Consider the following 20,107-nt stretch of genomic DNA (forward strand, 5'->3'; position numbering starts at 1 on the left):
AAAATTGTGACGGTTCTGGATACTAAGCATCGGAGTACTAGAACTACTTCTAAGCAGTAGAATTGAAATGATAGCTTAGTTGTTTTTTTAAATAGTGTTATTGCAATGTCTTTTTCCTTAAAAAAAAAAATGTAGGAGCTTTTCTTCTACACCTTCCATGGAAACTAAACCTCAAATTCTGGGTGAATATTTCCTATATTTGCATTTATTTTACAAGTAGTATTAAAAGAGTATTTGTGTTTTTATTATTAATATTTTACTATATATATGACACAATTTAAAATTTTATTGGTGTATTAAATAATTTTTATTGTGGATTTAATACCTATACTTTAATTTGATTAATTTTAGCCTTTATAATTTTTGAATTGGCCAGTTTTAATCTATCTAATCTTGAATTGGTTAATTTTAATCTTTATACTTTTTAAATTTTTAAAATTCACTCCTGACCAAATAGTAGCAATTGAATTTGTTTGATTAAATTTTGTTATTAGTCCTATATTATGTGTAAAGTTGTGAATTTAGTTTATGTTCTCCAACTAAATCATTGTTTTGTTATATTTTTTAATTTTATAATTTTAGTCTTAATACAAACAACAATTGTTAAATTTATTATTATTTTTAAGTAATACTAGGAAATAACAACTTGACTAGGGATGAATCTAGAGGAGACTGTCAAATTACAATTTAACCTCATAAATTTTGAAGAATTTTATTTTAATCCTTATCATTAATAATTAAAATATTGTAATTTATGTTTGACATCTCAAATTTTAATTTTAACTTTTCCTCTATTTAGCTTTTAACCTTTTTAAATTGAATTTTTTTATCGAATTTATAATTTTTTATGATAAACTTAGTAACAAATCACATTAATTTTATTAACTTAATAACTCTATTGCATTTTCAATCAATTGAATGATTTATATGATACAAATTTTGCATTTCACCTTTTTAATGTATGTAGCCTTATGTTTTATTTTGCAATATGAAATAATTCTATGCCTATTTTAATTATTTCATAATGAGAAATTTAAAACACTTGAAAATTTAAAATTTTATTTCATTATGAGCAATTAATAAATAAATTTAACTTTTAAATTTAATAGTTTCATACTCAAATTCTTTAGGGATGGATAAAGCAAAGTTTGATAGTAAAATATTTTACTTGTACAAAGCACAAATTACCAGCCAATAAACATTTCGAATAATTCTAAATGTGTTTTATAATTAAATTTAAATGAATATATTTGTAAATCTTTTGTAAATATTTTACATTGTGGATTCTTTTACCCTTTAATCATTTTTTGACTTCGCCTTTAAACTTGATGTGGCATTAAAAATACAATAATATGCTTGATGCATCATATTTTGAAAATAATAAAACTTAGTTTAAGGAATTTAATAACTACCATTTAGTGAGAGTTAAAATTTTTAAAGTACAAAGATTGAAAAAGTCCAAATTAAGGTACATAGACTGAATTCATAAATTATGCATAGTACAAAAACTAATAGGAAAATTTAACTAAATTAAATATTAACACACTACTTTTTTTGGCTTGCCCTGTAAGATGCATTACAGTTAGGACCTGTTTGTTGTTTTTTTTCTCAATAAAGATGATTATAACAAAGAAGGAACAGACACAATTCAATTGTCTGAACACGTAAGGTTCAAAGATTGTTTTGCTATCCAATCTGCTGCCTTCACTAAAAATATGATTATAACATTACATTGGAGGCAAGAAGAAAGAAGATGATGAATATAGTAGACAATTACATCCACTTGCCATGGAACCTCACCTCACATTTGTCATCAAGGGCATTAATTAAACTCAAGCTGTCTGATTCGATGCATGTTTGATTCTTGATTGATTCAGAACCAAGCCTCAATGGTTGCGCTTCAGCCACTGATGTTAATTCATATAATGCAAAGCTTCACTCATGTTTAGACAAATTAAAGATACAATCTCATGGAGTTTTGCTTCATATGTAACACGTAGTAGTTAAGAAGCAACAGATAGTGTAGAATAGGAGTACTGGGGGTGTCTTGGATCCTTCAATTACCGGGTGTGTCAGATGCAAGGAAACACTTTTTTGACCTAAAATTTACAATCCAGTGGGAGAGAGTTCCTGGTTTAGATCCCCATAAAAATATTGGTTCCACTGCTCGGTTTCCAATCATAATTTTGATGATTCCAGGTAGGGTCCCTGACAAGACACATGATTCACTTATATGACAACCCATATCTATAATTCTATATACTTCATTTATTTATTTCTTTTTTTCTCTTTTCCATGAAGGGATTGAATCATCTCTAACAGAATTGGTTTCTAGGAGCCATTGATAAGATGGATATATGTGGTGAACAACTGAACATGTCATGCAAGAAAACACAAGCCAGCCTCGCTTAACCCAAATATTGAATTTGTGTGGTGATGACTTTGAAACCATATCCAATTATATTCCACAACTCTCATCATCATTACTTTCTATGGAAAGAAACAAACTTGGTTTTGTTTCAGCCTACTCCCACTCCTCGTAATATTTGTCTTAAAACCCTATGGAGAAATAAAAAGCTGCAAACAGTGCATTGGCAGCCTGGAATCAACCAGGGGGGCGTCAGCTAAATACATACATTTGAGGGGAGTGTAAATCTACCCTTTTCTCTTATTTGGTGCATATCCCCATGTGTAATGCCACCTAAAATCAATTCTAACAACTTGCATACCACTATTATCTATCATAGAATAATGTGTGGATGCCCCCCCACCCTATCAAAATAGTGTCTACCTTAGGATCTCTTGGCAATGGCAGTATTAGGGGATCTGTAAAGAGGAGATATTCATGATTGCAACTTTGTCCTATTCTTTCATGGAAACTTAAGATTTCTTTTCTTAATCATTTATCTTATTTTCTTCCCATTCCATCTGCCTCATCTTAATGGATGTGCTGACCAGGCCTTCTGCATTAACATATGTACACTAAACTAATACTAAAAAAAAAACCCTTGTGATTGGGTTTTGAAATCTCACAAGAAATTGTTTAATGGTTTCCATAACTTAGTGATGGGAAAAGTAGGGACTTGTAGATTATAGTTATAGGTAGTATTGACCAGCAATAGCCGCAGCTAATCTCACAGCTAAGTAGACAACACCACGTGTGTAGGACCACCACAGTCTCTACTTCCCTCACATTTCCCTTCTTTTTTTTTCTTCTTATTTTTGGAGAGATTTTTTATTATACGTCATTTCCAAAAAAGCCTCCAAGAATATGTTATTTAATCATTTCCCCTCCCCCCTCCTGCTCTCATCAGCAGTTCCCTAGAAACATATTCCAGCTGAGAGAGAGAGAGACTAGAAGGGCCTAGGCTTTTAAATATGAGAGCATGCCCCATAAGTTGCACAGCGGTATGCTCCATGCCTGTGTTTTCTGAGTATTCTCATTGTCTTCGCTTAAGCTGATAAGGTTGCTTTTAATTCAGTTCAAAGAAAAGAGACAATGGCTCTATTGGCTTTGTCATCTCTTTTCTTAATCTCTTCAATGACTCTAAGCTTTCTTTTCCTTTTTATTGCTTTTCATAGGTCAAACAGCAGTTCAGCACATGCTCTAGAAAACCCAAAGACGTTAATCAAATGACAAGAGGTAATCCTTGCCAGCTGCCAGGGATGTTGCCGAATTATGATCCGAACGATAATGAAGCTGGCATGAAGATACTGGAGGACCTTACGGAAAATGTTGAACAAATACAGCAGCGGGTATTAGAGGAGATAATAACACGAAATGCGCGTACGGATTATCTTAAGGGCTTCCTGGATGGACAGTTTGACAAGCAAGTTTTCAAAAAGACAGTTCCAGTGGTGAATTATGAAGATATCAAACCTTATATTGAGCGAATTGCCAATGGGGATTCGTCAAACATCATTTCTGCTGAACCAATCATTGAGTTGCTCACAAGGTATACATACATGTCGTTGCTTTTTTATCTGTTTTTTAGTGACGAATCTATATGATCATATATTTTGATGCTTACTCCTGGTGAATACCATTTATCTTTTTCTTGATGAAGCTCCGGTACTTCTGGTGGGCAGCCAAAGATGATGCCTTCAACTGCTGAAGACTTGCACAGAAAGACATTCTTTTATAATCTGCTTGTGCCAGTGATGAACAAGTAAGAAGCTTATCTTACCTCCATTTCTGTTCTTTTTTCTCTTACATATTTTTCCTGTTAAAAAGAAGCTTAGCTCCTTCCAATTCTGTTCTTTGGTTTCATTTGTCACAAAAGATCCCGACTTGTTAAATTGCAGGTATGTAGACGGCTTGGACGAAGGAAAAGCAATGTATCTTTTGTTTGTTAAGCCGGAGACTAAAACTCCCTCCGGTCTAATGGCGAGGCCTGTCTTAACAAGCTACTATAAGAGTAATAATTTCCAGAATCGACCCTTCAACCGCTTCAATGTTTTCACTAGTCCTGATGAGACCATCTTGTGCTCTGACAGCAAGCAGAGCATGTACTGTCAACTACTTTGCGGTTTAGTACAACGACAAGAGGTTTTAAGAGTTGGTGCAGTTTTTGCTTCTGCTTTCCTACGGGCCATCAAGTTCTTGGAAGATAATTGGAAAGAGCTCTGCTCCAACATTAGAACGGGTCATGTCAGTGATTGGATCACTGACCCCGGTTGCAGAAAAGTAGTATCACTAGTTCTAAACAAACCCAAACCGGAGTTAGCCGACTTGATCGAACATGAATGCAGTAGTAAATCCTGGGAAGGGATAATTAAGAAACTCTGGCCTAGAACAAAATACATTGAAGTTATTGTTACAGGTTCCATGGCACAATATGTATCTACTCTTGAATACTACAGTGGTGGGCTACCTTTAGTTTCCACAATGTATGCTTCTTCAGAATGTTACTTTGGGATCAATTTCAAACCACTGAGCAAGCCCTGGGATGTCTCTTACACCCTTATCCCGAATATGGCTTACTTCGAGTTCTTACCTGTGAAGGAAAAAAACGAAGATGGAGCTCAATATGTCCAATGCAATGGTGTTTGCAAAGAAAATTGCATGGAAAAAGAGACCGAAAAGGAAGATGTTGAAACTGTTGAGCTCGTGGATGTTAAGCTTGGCCAGTATTATGAACTCGTTGTCACAACTTTTACAGGTTAGTTCTTGCCTTGTTATATGAAAATAAAACTGAAAAGTTTTCCAATTCAAAATGGAAATTGAACTGAACATATATCAATATAATTTTTTCCAGGCCTGTATAGATATAGAGTTGGAGACATTCTAATGGTAACTGGATTCCACAATAAAGCTCCTCAATTTCGATTCGTGCATCGGAGGAATGTCGTTTTAAGCATAGACACAGACAAAACCAGTGAGGAAGACCTGTTAAAGGCAGTGACAAAGGCAAAGGTCATTGTTGAGTCGCTTGGTATCCTCTTGATCGAGTACACTAGCTATGCCGACACTTCCTCCATACCAGGCCATTATGTGCTATTCTGGGAGCTCACAAGCAAAGGGAATAATCATCTTCCAGTACTTGATCCTAAGATAATGGAGCAGTGTTGCTCCACGGTGGAAGAATCTCTTGATTCTGTTTATAGAAGATGTCGGAGAAAGGACAATTCAATTGGACCATTGGAGATAAGAGTGGTGCAACATGGAACATTTGATGCACTCATGGATTTCTGTGTGTCTCAAGGATCTTCTGTTAACCAATACAAGACACCAAGATGCATCAAATCTGGGGAGGCCATTAACATATTAGATTCTAGGGTGGTAGCAAGGTTTTTCAGCCAAAAGGCACCTTTTTGGGAGCTTGTTTAGGGTGGAAACGGAATAAGAAAATGGAGCAGAATATTGCATTTTCCCTCCTGGAATCTGTAAAAGAAATTGTATTGTAGACGTTCTTTTGTCTTTTGGTTTTTTTTTTTTCCCCCCTTCAGTGTCTGTTTCTTCTGTATTATAATTAGACATTTAGACTATGAGACAACTCTATCTCCTTTTGTACGACTCTCTGTCTAGTCCATAATCAAAAGATAATTCTTCTTCTAATAACCATGGAATCATAATAAATGCTTTCATGTTCACATGCACATTTGAAGAAAATGATGACAAAGGTTGGGATTAATTAATGGTAAACATTATTGATTCACCAGGCACCTCAAACTCATCATGTGGAGGGGGAATAATCCCATTTATCAGCCATTTAAAGTAAATGGCTGAAGTGCAGCTGTGCCTTTCTGAACTGTCATTTTGCAATCGCTGTCAAAATCTATCGTTGTCTGGAGAGTAGTTTACAAGAAAAGTCATACTAAGAGATATAATGTGCACGAACGAAGATCAGATAGAAGGCCAAAATATGGGAGTTGGAAGCATTAGGAAAATGAATCCAAGGTGCAATAATTAAATGTGTAGATGACAGTTGATTTTCCGTTTTTGTCTCTATTTCCGGTAATCGAAAAGGGTGCATAATATTTCTTATTTCATATGGAAACCGACTTTCCTGACCATAAATCTACATATATGACATCAAAGATGGTTTTGTTAGTGAACAAGATTGCGTGGCTGACACTCAAAAAATATGGGACAATATGTCGATGGTGCCAGAAAATTTACAGCGGGGAGATGAGTCAGAAATGGCGTCGACATATTGATATTATCATCTTTTAAATTAAGATGTAACCATTTTGTAGGAAAGCAGGCAAAGGCTAACATGCAGCCACGACTATAAGGGGGGAAGTTAGGCGGGGATCCATGAACCATGGACAAGGCGGTAGGGGACAATGAAAACAACACAAGGAGACATAAAAAACTGTACAAGCAAAAGGGAGGAGTCTGAATGCGCAGGCCAGGCCCCTGGGGTTTTCGTGCATTTATGGGGAAACATGTGGCCTTAACCACCAGCACCTCCACCCCATCAGATGGGGTTGCATTTTGCATACTCTCCCCACCCTCCCTTTTTTAATTATGTTGCATCTCATCACATGGAGAGAACTCCAACTACATTTTCATCTTGGCAATCAAATATTCAAAATACAAAGCCATATTTAGTGAAAACAAAAAGAGTTCAAATAAATACCCAAGTTATGGATAAATATAGTGATCCTCGCTAGCTATTTGGACATTTACAAGTTTAAATACAAAAGCTAAAAAGAAGGTGTGGTATAATCAATGTCTAAAGCGCAATCAATCGGGATGCGGTCTTTCTTGAGCCCGAAATATTTTGAATGTGGCTACAATTGGCAGCTACTAAAGCGATAAAAAAGACCGAGCACACGTGTGCTGGACACATGTTGGAGACATTTTGGGGAAAAAGACAAGCTCTGTAGCTGTCTTTGACCCTAAACCTGGAGGGTTGAGCGTCTTTTTTCAAAATGGGCCTGCATGCAAAATCAAAATAGAGTGAGATTGGGACCTTTCCATTGTGTAATTGGGGGATAAGGCGATGTCCTTAGCCCCATGCGGGGGTGAAAGTGAAAGGACTGGAATGTGGGTCATTCATGCTTTTTTCCCAATCTCAGTTCGGTGAATGAACATTGCCAACACCTACCATCCTGCATGTGCATGACGCTCTCCCCAATCAACCCAAACCGGTAGAGGGACATGATTTCAGATTTGTTACTTTCCCATTTTCTTTCATGCTCTAAACATGCTTGCAACCTTGGAAGGCCATCATTTCCATATAATACCTACTCATCAGAAGATGATAACATGACCTTGAGAAGCAATCAGCTGTACTGTGGATGGTGACATTAGGCTTTGGCCCAACTATTACTTTTGGAATCAAAACCATGTGAGTTTCTGGTGAGTTGGATTTGGTTCCATTGAATTTTTTAAAATTTTTAAATCATCCATAATTATTTGATTCGATTTAATATAATTTTTAATTTTTTCATACTAATTTTAGATTTTGAGTTTTGGATTTATTTTAACAAAATAAGATTTATTTCATAACTTTTGAACACTATTTGATGAGTCCTTTTTCATAAATATTTTTAAAAAGTTATTTTTGGGTAAATAAAAAACAATAACTTTTATATAGTATTTTTAAAAATAATTTTTATATAGAAATTTATTTTACCTCATAAAAATTAAAATTATTTATAAATTAAATAAAAATAAAATTTGATTTCGTTCAAATAACTATGATTTTTTAATATGTATTCCAAAAACCATCCAAACACCAAGGAGCGAGGATCAATTAGAAGGGTCTAAGTTTGTTCATGGGCTTAAGAGCTTAATTCCTGATGAGAAGTTCACGTGGAAAATGTTAACATGTTTAGGCTTTACACTTGAGTCCAATCAAGGTCACATGCCTAACCCATGCTATAATCAATTGACTTGCGGTGTATTTTTGAAAGGGATCTAAGCCTTTCTAGGTCAATATGTCTACATATCGATCGAAGATCTATCTCTTAACCTCAAAATGTACTTTGAATCACTCGATTTAGAGTTCGAGAGCTCAAGTTATGAATGTTTAGTGAAGACTATACTAGTATAATTTTTTGGCTAGATTATTATGAAAATTACGAGTTTCGAGTTTTAATTCGAGTTTAAATCATCTTGAATTTGATTTTAAGGCTTAGTTTTAATTATATATGACATCAATATTGTATTTATTAGATTTTATATTTTATTATTTATTTATTCTAAATTTTAGGATAATTTTAAATATTTAAAGTTGTTTAGAGTTTTATGTTTTTAGTTAACAAGAAAGTTTAGTTCCACTAAAACTACTTTTTGTTTAGATTAATTAGAGTATCATTATTCTTAAGAGTTTCATTTGGATGTAATTAATTAGCCTATATATCTCTTCATTATTCATTAAACATCATTCATTTATTAATAAAAATTTAACTCTTTTGTGAGATTTCTCTTTCATTCTTCTTAGAAGTAAATTTTCTATGAGTCACTTCACCTTCCAATTTACTAGAGTTCGACTTTAGCGGGTTGGTTAGACCCATTGGTTGAGCTTGTCGGGAAATCTTCCTCGAAGGGTTCAATAAAACATTTACCCTTCTATCTATATCCATCAGTTTATTCGATTCATCATTCATATTTTAATTAATTTCCTTTTTCTTTCTTTCTTTCTTTATTGTTTTGGATGTTTAATCTTTGTTCTTAAATTTCTTGTTTTAGTTGTTTTATTATTGCCGATTTCATATAACTCCTATGAGTTTATTTTTTGCGTTTCAGGTTGTTTATTCTCCAAGATAGAGTTTTTCTTCTTCGATTCGGCTTTTTCATTGTCCAAACAACTTGAATTCAATCTTGCTCCATTTCTCTTATCATTTGGTATCAGATTTGGGCTCTTTTAGTGGTTTCCTTATGCTAAACAAATTATTGTTGATCGAAAATTGCACACGCAAGTATACGTATCGTTTCAAGTAGTATAAAATATTGATCCTACAAAAAGCTATTACTAGTTGAAACGTCAATCACCAAATAGTACTTTAGAACCAATCCAAATTAATCGATAATAAAATTTTCTAACTAATTTAAGAGTAAATAAAAAAAAGCAATGGAAATTAAATCAAATAAACAATCAATAGCAAAACCCTAGTATTTCAATTTCATCTAATGCATTAACTAATTGATCCATCTCCACCCAAATTATCCTAATAGAGTTAATTATTAACCAAGATAACTAAAATTCCCTTAATTCTCTTTCGAGCAAGTAAAAAACTAATTTAATTCAACTATTGAGCTATATTCTTATGCCAATAATATAGATAAAATTGATTAAGAAATACCCCCATTATGGCTACCAAAGGTAATCAGGTATATTCCTATCCTAACTACAAATCACAGATTGTCCCATTTTATTAAGACCAAGAGCTATTCATTCTATACTTCAAAGTCCTCTTTTGATTTCTTTAGGCTTGTCAAACTAATAGTTGGCTAGACTATTATCAAAGATGAATGAGAATGAATAAATAATTTAAATTTTATTAACAATAAAAATATATAAAAATAGATAACGATCAATTAACTAAGTATTAAATCCATTGTAACCCTAAAAAAAAAGATTTAATTCATGGAGAATTTAAGAAACATATTAAAATTAAAACAATCGTTAAACATAATAAAAGGAAACAAGAAAGAAAAACGATGGAAAAACTTCGTCATCCTGTTAGAATCCTTTGATTCTTGATGTCTGAAAGCTTGGGCGGCTCTTCTTTTTTCTCTTCTCTCCCCCCCTTTTTGGTTTCTTTTTCCCCCTTTTATAACCCCTAAAAATTGTAACTTTTAAAAAAATTACCAGGTATATGCGTCGTTCCAGTGGAAAATCTTGTCGTTCCATTAGAGCAAAAAGTTGTTTGTTTGCTTTCGTTGGGCGGAGACATTTTCCGTTTGAACTGAAATCTGCTTTGTCAAGTTGTTCTTTCTCATACTTTGTCGGACCTACATTAGATAAGAACACATCAAAATTAGTTTGATTTAACACTATAAATATATAATTAACTTAAAACATAAATTCTTAAAATTTAACAAAATTAATTTATAAAAATAAGTAAAAATCCTAAAATCCTCGCTCAAATAAGAAATAAATTAACTCTAAAATATTAGTGTTATCAATTGTTTTCATTGATTCATCAAACAACCTTTAAAAATATTTTTACCCTGAAATTTTTTTGGAAAACCATCTTTTTCAGTGGGTTAACGAATTTGAAACTATCAGAAATTTTGTATACTATTTCATGGAACATTGGTACATTGAAAAAAAACATTTCCCACGAAAAAAGAAAAAAACATAAATAAAAATTGAAAAAGAGAAAAATCAAAAAATATTTTGTGGATTGAATTTTGTGCCAAAAGTTCCAAATCTTTTATTTATCATATAAATAGGCTATAGTTAATTTTTATGATTTTAGTACATCAGCAACACCTGAATAAAAAATTCAAGCTGTTTCGAGCAATTCAAATCCTGTTGGAGTTAAGCTTATTCTTTGACTTCTTAAAACTGTAGAAAACTTTGCTAGAGAGTAATCTTTTGATTTCATTCAAAATATTATGTTTGATTTTCACTTTAAAATTAACAAATGAGGTAATCTCATTTTATTTTTCTTGCCCCATAGAGTTGATTTTCTTCTTGAGTGCATAACAACCAGGCTTGTTTACCCTTAACTAGTTATTGTTTAAGTGTTTTGTACTTTCAGATTTTCATGATGGCTCAAATGTCATGGGGCTAGATCTTTCGTCTCATAATTTGTGGGACCTTAGGCAATCTGTTCGTTCCAAACTCGCCTAGGTCAGACTTTACTTCCAAAAATGAGGATTCATTTAGAATTTCTCCAAGATACCAATTTATATAGAGGAAGCAATTGTGCCAAAAGAAGCTAAAAAAGAACAACAGAAAGCCACAGAATGAACGCACGAAATGTGTTTGAGTAAATGCTTAAAGGATTCTATTACTCTTAAGAATTCAAGTTACAATGGATGGATTACAAGTGAGGGGGAGGCTCTCTATTTATAGTTGAGCTCCCTCAAAATCGACAATCAAGACCAAATTAAACAGACGGACGAGATTAGTCTATCCCTTAATTTTAGGGATTTAAAAGATTACAAAATATCAAATCTAATCTAATCTTTAAAAAATATGATTTGTATAAATCTTCTAAGATTAGTTCCTATCTTTACCAAGATGTCCTATGTTGCCATATCTTCATCATTAGGCCACCCAGGCTTCAATCTGATAGGCTTCTCCAACAGTTCTTGGAATCAGGCCGATTCTCGTTGGCTAAATGATCCCCATATAATCAACAGACCTCCATAGGGCACATCTTGTACCATGGTCACGGGCTTTGCACTTTGGCCTGTGACATTCTCCCCCACCCATTCCCGTAACATCTTTATTGCGCCTTCGGAATGACACTGACTTGATTCGCCTTTGAACTCTCTCGTTACCTTAGCTCCTCCCTGACTAGTCTTGCGATCGGGTCTCCCCTTCTTTCGGAACCTTTGCCTTGGCTTCCGTCGCCTCTTAACTTGAGCCATTGCACTTGCTAGTATATTTCGTTGGCAAGAAGTCTTCGCTTTAACTTGCCCCAATTTTGACTTGTTCCCATTGGAATCCCATTGATTTTCACATCTTGGCTTCGTATCGCCCATAGTCACTCGGCCTCCTTGCTTAAGAATTTTGAAAAGACCCCTACGACCTTGCTAAGCCAACAAGTCAGAATTCAAAACACTATCAAAATGTTCGCAATATACCTTACTCGCGGTATTTACTGGTTTCAACTGTTTTTGTATCGCTTCTTTCCCCTCAAAGTCCGATACACAACCCATATTTCTCTAAGTGGCGGCTCCACAGTCGACTCTACAAGCCTCATATCGATCTCATGCTCCACTAACTTTTTCGAAGGAGCTTTCGTAGTATTTTGTTCTATCGAGTCAATGTTTCTCCTATATGAAACATATTTGACTAGTTGGATTGATGACAACATCTTGATCCCAACCTTCATATCTCAATGCTCTGGCACAATAATTCATGATAACGGACCAATAACAATATGAATTTGATATGCCCATAGAAACAAAACCGCTTGGATCTTGCTAAGGAAGTTTAAGCCAAGTACAAAATCGTAATCATTTAATTGGATTACCTCAAACTTTTCATTGCCTTTCCATTCATCGATTTGTAGCTCCACGTTTCGAGCTACTCTCATAGTTGGGGCCTCCTCAGAATTTATGGTCTTGATCTTCTTGTTCGATTTTCTAATCGAAAGACCAAGCTTTTCGCAGCTTTTTTCGATATGAATAAGTCTGATGCTCTCGTATCAACAAGAAAACTCCACTTCTGACCTGCAATATTGATGTCCACAAGCATCATCCCTTCCCTGCCATTTCTCTTTGTAAAAGTGAGTACCATCGAATTAATCATTGACGTCTTTTCTCACTAGGCTTTGCTTCCTCCAGCTCATCTTTCTTCTTGATAGCCGAAATCATCAATTTCTTTGGACATATTTGCGCCATGTGTGGTCCTTAACAAAGAAAGCATTTTATTCTCTTCCCTTTGTCCCTTGGGTTGTTGGATCCGCATTTCACATCTCGTGTTTCCTATTGCCATTGGTGATATCAATACTGTTGCCATCATCACTATGTCCCTCTTTATCTTTCTCATGGTTTCTCTCACCATTGCCCTTTCCATTGTGCTTAGACGACTCGAACTTGCCTTTCATTGGATCAAGCTCAAAAAAGGACTCTGCTTTGGTCATGGCTACAGTAAGTTCGGTGATTTCTTGCCTATACAACTCATTTTTACCCACGGCTCTAAGCCATCTTCTAACTAATAGAACGCTTCTTTCTCGCTCAAGTCAGAGATTTAAAGCATCAATTCTGTAACATCTCAAAATCTAGGATTAGAAGTTTTGAGGTTTGTGGTTAGGGTCAGTGAGTGGGTTGAACATTTGAGTTCAATTTCGCGTTTTAATGTCAGAATGGGCCTACTGGTCTGGTGGTTAGTTATGTGTTAGTGTATTTCTAGGTCTTGTGTTCGAATCCCTGTGAGTGTTTTTTATATTTATTTGTTTTTATTTTATTTTTTATAAAAGGGAGGTTAATTTTAAAATAGAAAATAAGTTTACGTTCTTCATTTTTTCCTTTTTCTTTTTCTTCCCCATGTTCTTTCCAATTCCAATTTTGTCTTGCTTCTTCTATTTTACGCACTTGTTATCTATCGTTTCGTCAAAGGAGATTGCTCGTGTGTTTCATGTTATCGAATATGCATGAGTTAGAATAGTCTTGTGGAGGCGAAGCAGTTAATCTTTGTTGTTTGTAATTCCAATTTAAGGCGTGTTTCCGAAACTATTGATTTTAAGTGTTGAGTTATTGATGGATTGCATGATATTCTGCATATTTCAGTACATTTCTGGATTTCCAAAGGATGGGGATCATTTTGGTGTCAAAAACACGAATTTCAGGCTGTTTCAGTGTGGTTACGTGACCACACAAGTGGCAACACGGGCATGTGCCCCACATGGATGGCTCACATGGCCATGCAAAATTGGGAATTAAGGTTTTTGGGTAAATTTTGGTACCACACGAGCGTATGAGATCTCCACCCAGTCGTGTTTTCTCAGCTCTTTATTTTTGGCATTTTTGGACAGTAAGTTACACGAGCTACTCACACGGGCATGTGTCCCCTCCACACGGGCGTATGTGGCCTTCACACGGGTATATATGGCCTTCACATGGGCATGTAAACCCCCACACGACTTGGTCACTTCCACACGGCTGGGCCACACGGTCATGTGGTCCTATTTTATAGAATTTTTTTGAGTCATAAACTATCTGTTTTATGTTTCTGTGTAATTTAACCCTCGTTCAAGCTTTGGTAAGTGTATTTGAGACTCGATTTCAGTTGGTTCATGTATATATATGCGTTTATGGTCTTTAATTTTATTGCTCGTTAATGTGATGAATAAGTTTGAGTTTATTATTGTTGTCCTAACTAAATATTAGAATACAAGTGTAATCAAATCTGAATCTATTCAACCAGAAATGTTAATGTTCGTTTCTATATGTTGTCTGTGTAATGTGTGCATTGTTGCATAGCATAAAATTTTGGGATCTAGTTATGAAGAGAAGGGAGATAGACTTAGCAGTTTTAATTACGATGCTTTTGTATAGTAGTTTACCACACTATCCTATACGTATATTAGCTCAGCTGTATACAGTTACTCAAGTGGCATAGTTCTAGGTTGTGGTGTGTTGGGGTGGATGAACATATTATGGTTCTATGTGGTGTGCATGGTGGACGGGCCTGCCATAGCCCTTATGTGGTGTGCTGGATAGACAAAGTGGTGTTTGGTTGGTGGGGTGAGATTTTGACTTGTGCATTCGTTCGCACCTAAATATACGTTTGTTTGTCAGAACATTTTGTCTGTTTGTGTGAACTTTTGGTTATTGACAATATAGTTAATGTCATATAATATATTCTGATTATTGCATATGATTGGATCGTCATCTCTATGGTTTGATATTGTATTTGACTTACCAATTGAGACTTTCGTAAGTGATACTTTTATATATATGCTTGTCTGAAGTATTTATTGTGTCACTCCATCTTTTACCATCTGTTCATGTTTCGAACTCACATTGAGCTCGCGTAGCTCATCTGTAAACCCAAATTTTACGGTTATCGGAAAAATATATTTTTGGATCTCCGTTTCTGAAAAATAGATTCATAAATATTTATTAGAATATTTACGAAGTTGATTGTGAGGTTAATTAGATTGTGGATAGGTGAATAAATGTTAATTAGGTATAAGAATTAAATTGAATAAAGTGTGAAAGTTTAATTATAGATTAAAAGAATATAAAATGGACTAAATAGGCAATTAAGCCTAGTTCAAGGAAAGAGGCGGCAATGTGCATAAAATCTTAAATTTTATGTTGGTTAATATTAAATTATATTAATTATATTATATATTATATTATAATGAAATAAATTGGAAATAGACAAGTGTATGGTGATTAAATGATACATATGTAATGCATATATTTATACAATTGTAATATATTTATTTAATTACTTTTTATTTAAGTTAATAGATTTTTATACTAAAATATTAAATTATAAAATAAATTAAGATTTTGAAAATGTAGGGTGATGATTTAGTACAAGTGTATTAATAAAAATACATACATTTGTAATATTTATATCTAATTAGTAAATAGATATCTATTATAATTATTATTATAATGTATTATTATTATTATTATTAACTATATATATATATATATATATATATATATATATATATATATAAGATATAAAGAAAAGAAAGAAACAAAAAGACGGAAAGAAACAGAATAGAAACGAAAAACAGGGGAGAAAGGAAGAAAGAAAAAAAAAAGAAAAGAAAAGGGAGAAATAGAGATTTTAAAGCTTGGAACTTAAGTAGATAAGTCAATTAAGTCCTTTTCTTTTAATTTTGATGTTTTAGAAACTTTAGAACAAGGTTTTAATGAAATTAAGTTAATATTTTGAAAGTTCATAGGTTTATAAGTATAGTTCATGTTGAAAAAAATGATGAATTAAGGGAAAAAATGATGAATTAAGGGTTTAATTGATAGAATTTTTAGTTAGAATTGATTAAAGGATTAAATTGTAAAAGAAGTTAGTAGTTTTATATAGTAGGGATAAAATTCCAAGAATTTTGAAATTAGGGTTTTATGATGAAATTTAGATAGTTATGTCTAAGTTTGGTTGAAAATTGAGTAGAAACAAAGTATGAATTGAGATAGAAAAGTAAGTGAATTTAGTTAAGATTAAAATTGAAATTAAAGTAGAAATTGAATAAAATTGAATAAGAAATTTACATATTAAATGTAAATTAGTATTGTATTAATGATTATGAAAATTATCTTAATTTTTGTAGCTAACATCGCACTCCAAGACATCTATGAAGAAAGGAAAAGAAAAGGTGGACGAAGAACAATTCGGGAAATTACGGTTTGTATTTCTATAATCCGAACTTAATATTTAATTGTTTAAATTATTATTTAATATGTATGGTAAGTGCATTGAGATGATTATTTGGAATTTGAGTGAACTTTGGTTGATAGTGAATTTAATTATTAATTGTTGTATTTTGATTAAATGTTATGATAAATAATTAAGGTTAGAATTAATTGGATTGTGTTTTACAATTGAAATAGATTTGTTTGGTATGTGAATTTATTGAATTTATATGGTTATATGTGATTGATATGGAAATTGAATATTGAATGTATGTTATATTGAAAATTAAATTGATTGGAAATGTGATGAAATAAATATGCGTATGTAATTATTGTGAAATTTGAATGTATATTGAATTGTATTGAATTATTAATTTATGTGATTAAACCTGAAATGTGTATTGATTGAAACTGAAAATTTATTAAAACCCTATTAATGATGATCGGGCTAAGTCGAATATAGTTGGCATGCCATAGGATTGGAAGTGTTCAGGATACTTGACCTTGAGTCGATGAGGCACTATAAGTGTCGTACTGTTACTTCGACTTTAAGTCGATGAGGTACCTTGTGTGTCGATCTTATCATTACTTCAATTTAATTCGATGAATCATTGAGTATCGTCATCGTTATCTTTATTTACTAAGCATAGCCAATGAGGCTTCGAAGTCCGATCTTGGTGTGTCGGTTAGATCCGTGTATCCGTCTATGTCCAAGTCAAGGGTAAATAAAAGTACTAAATGACTGATTTCTCTAATGATTGATTGTTACTACATAATAAAGATCAATTGATCATTACTGAAAAATACTGACTGTCATTGAAATGGATAAGTACAGAATACTGATTGAGAAGTGAATAGTTGAATATTATTTATTGATGCTGAACAGTGAACTGAAGTATGAGTGAGGCATATGAATTATGTATCTCTGAACTATATATGAAAGGAAAATATTATTATTCAAATGATTTGTGAATTTATTTTGAAAGCTAATCGGGTTAGTAGATGAGAATAATTGAGTGAGTTATAAAGGAATTATTTTTTTAGTGAATAAATATATAATTGTGATTGACATATTATTTAAGTGTATGATATATTGTTAAGTGTTCAGATTATAGAAATACCATTGAGTTCATACTCAGCGTACGGTTTGTTTCCGTGCCCAAGTTAGGTATGAAAGTGATTAACAACTCAGCATCCAAGCCGATCCCGAACTCAAAGTGGTAAAGTACTCTCCTTTTTGGTAAATGGAATGTACCTTGGATGTTAAAAGTGGTCATTTTGGAATGTTATTGTAAATATTGTTATAAAAAAAATAATGGTTGATTATATAACGTGTTAAAAGTTTAGAAGTTAAATTGCTTGTCGATTTAATTTGCAGGGTTGGTAAACTTGAATTATAAGACTCACTTTGAATCCACACGGCCTGGCACACGAGCGAGTGACCAGACCGTGTGAGACACATGGCTTATACACAGGCATGTGCCTTAGCCGTATGAAAACTGAAATAAATTCGAATTGAAAATAAATCTACACGAGCGTATGGGTACTGTTCATAAGGAATATTATGAAAGTTTTGAGAAAAATTCGTAGTGATTTTAAAGTAGTCCTGAATTGATTTTACTGTTCATATTGGGCTTCGAGGGCCCATTAAAGGGATGATAAGTTAAAATTTATGATAAGTGTAAACAATTATTTTAATTAATGATAGTAATTGAACTGTATTGACTAGTAATGCCTCGTAATCCTGTTCTGAGGACGGATAAGGGTTGGGGGTGTTACATCATCTCTGTAGTGTCTTTCCTTTCAGATGCTTTTCATGTTTTAGAGCTAGACTCGGCATACCGGAGGTTTCAAAAAGATACGGTTTGATTCGGTTTAAGTAGAATTTTATAAGTTTTATACGGGTAATTTTAAGTCAGTTTGTAAAATGATTATATAAACGGTGGTACAAGTTTTTATGCTGGACTTTCGTAAGGTGTTATTTGGACTGAACTTTAGAAACTGTGGATTTTATTTTTTAATGTTTGACGCCGGTTTAATATTGTTTCAAACATAATCAACAAAAAGGTTTTCTTGGCTTGAATTAAAGTTTTTGTCTCCGCCACTTTTGGTGGCCAATGTAACCTCCAAGATTCGGTCTAAACTTTTAGGCCAAATTTTGGGGCTTTACATTTAGTGGTATCAGAGCCAGGTTTGTAAAAATTTGGCCTGTGTTTTTATGTAACCATGTGCCCGTGTATTTGTTAAAAAAATTTTAAAAAAATTTTACCACAGTGTTTGAAAAAAGGTTTTGAGAAAATAAAATGTTTGAGACTTCGTTGCTGGTCCATGCGAAACTCCGAACTTGTCAAATTAATTCTGTAAGATTAGAACTATAATGCTTAGACAATTCTCTTCGTGTTTGATCTTGGTATTGTAGATTCTTGAGGTTAGTTCGAAGTTCAATATGGATTCTAGTAATAAGCAATATCGTGAGGGTCTGTCTGGTAAGACTTTTGAGGAGTCATCGGCTTCTTTGGGACATGTGTTTGTTCAGGAGTCGGAAGTCAATACGATTTCACCACCTTTAAGTAGCAATGACCCGGAGGTTGGCACTGAGGTGTTGACTCTGGTTGTGAGAGAAGTGTTAGAGAAAGTTCTTGAGGCTAGTTTAGAGAGAACTAGAGAAATGGTTCAAGGTAGGTGTGCAGATTGTGGGAAGAAAAGAGATCGTAGTCCTTCGAGGTTGGAGCAATATGGAAGGTTCCAATAGTGGCACGAGTTTGTTAGTTTGTGGGCATTGTAAGAAATATCATCCGGGCGATTGTTGGAAAAAGTTGGGAGTGTGTCTCATATGCGGGTCCACGGGGAATCAGATTTGGGACTGTCCTCGGCGACATTGAGTCAGGCATAGTTGTGTAATATTGTTGACTTTGCTTGCTATTGTTTGTGAATAATTTGACTTTCTGAATATGGCATTGTGTTTGTGTGTGTAATACAAAAGTGAATTGATCTGGTTCACTGGTTAAGTGTTCTGGGTTTGTATGTGAAAATTTAAGGTTTAGTATGATATGGTAGTGTTTTGAGGTCAGAGTATGCAACGGGAGCGTAGTGGTGAGTTTTGTTTTTAAAAATTTGTCCTATTTGTAGGAAATTTCTGGGATGAAATTTCTTTAAGGATGGGTGAGTTATAACATCCTGGAATCTGGGGTTAGAAGTTTCGAGGTTTGTGGTTAGGGTCAGTGAGTGGGTTCAACATTTGGGTTCAATTTCGCATTTTAATGTCAGAATGGGCCTGCTGGTCTGGTGGTTAGTTGTGTGTTAGTGTATCTCTGGGTCTCGTGTTCGAATCCCTGTGAATGTTTTTTATATTTATTTGTTTTCATTTTATTTTTTTAAAAATGGGAAGTTAATTTTAAAATAGAAAATAAGTTTACGTTTTTCATTTTTTTCTTTTTCTTTTTCTTCCCCATTATTCCTTTTTCTGTTCTTTTTAATCCTAATTTCGTTTGTTTCTTGCTTCTTTATTTTACACACTTGTTATCTATCGTTTCGTCAAAGGAGATTGCTCTTGTGTGTTTCGTGTTATTGAATGTGAGTCAGAATAGTCTTGTAAAGGAGAAGCAGTTAATCTTTGTTGTTTACAATTCTGAT

The 20,107-nt window shown here is 33.5% G+C and overlaps 1 protein-coding gene and 1 long non-coding RNA gene across 3 annotated transcripts; both read left to right on the top strand.

The window, feature by feature from the left end:
• The first annotated feature begins 3,247 nt into the window (after positions 1-3,247).
• LOC108461913 (indole-3-acetic acid-amido synthetase GH3.17-like) lies at positions 3,248-6,061 on the top strand. Of its 2 annotated transcripts, none has more exons than XM_017761895.2 (5): positions 3,248-3,408; positions 3,583-3,956; positions 4,068-4,169; positions 4,306-5,162; positions 5,259-6,061. In XM_017761895.2, exons 1-5 carry the CDS (start codon positions 3,379-3,381, stop codon positions 5,828-5,830), a joined length of 1,935 nt encoding a protein of 644 aa, XP_017617384.1. In that variant the 5' UTR covers positions 3,248-3,378; the 3' UTR covers positions 5,831-6,061. The 2 variants fall into 2 exon arrangements, with proteins under 2 accessions (XP_017617384.1, XP_017617385.1); XM_017761896.2 differs by having other exon boundaries at positions 3,253-3,466.
• Positions 6,062-7,182: 1,121 nt separating this feature from the next.
• Positions 7,183-9,363, top strand: LOC128290250 (uncharacterized). Its single transcript, XR_008279925.1, has 2 exons — positions 7,183-7,810; positions 9,203-9,363. It is a non-coding gene; the product is annotated as an uncharacterized LOC128290250 (long non-coding RNA).
• Positions 9,364-20,107: the final 10,744 nt, after the last annotated feature.

Source organism: Gossypium arboreum, chromosome 3 (genome assembly GCF_025698485.1).
Source record: "Gossypium arboreum isolate Shixiya-1 chromosome 3, ASM2569848v2, whole genome shotgun sequence".
NCBI lineage: Eukaryota > Viridiplantae > Streptophyta > Magnoliopsida > Malvales > Malvaceae > Gossypium > Gossypium arboreum.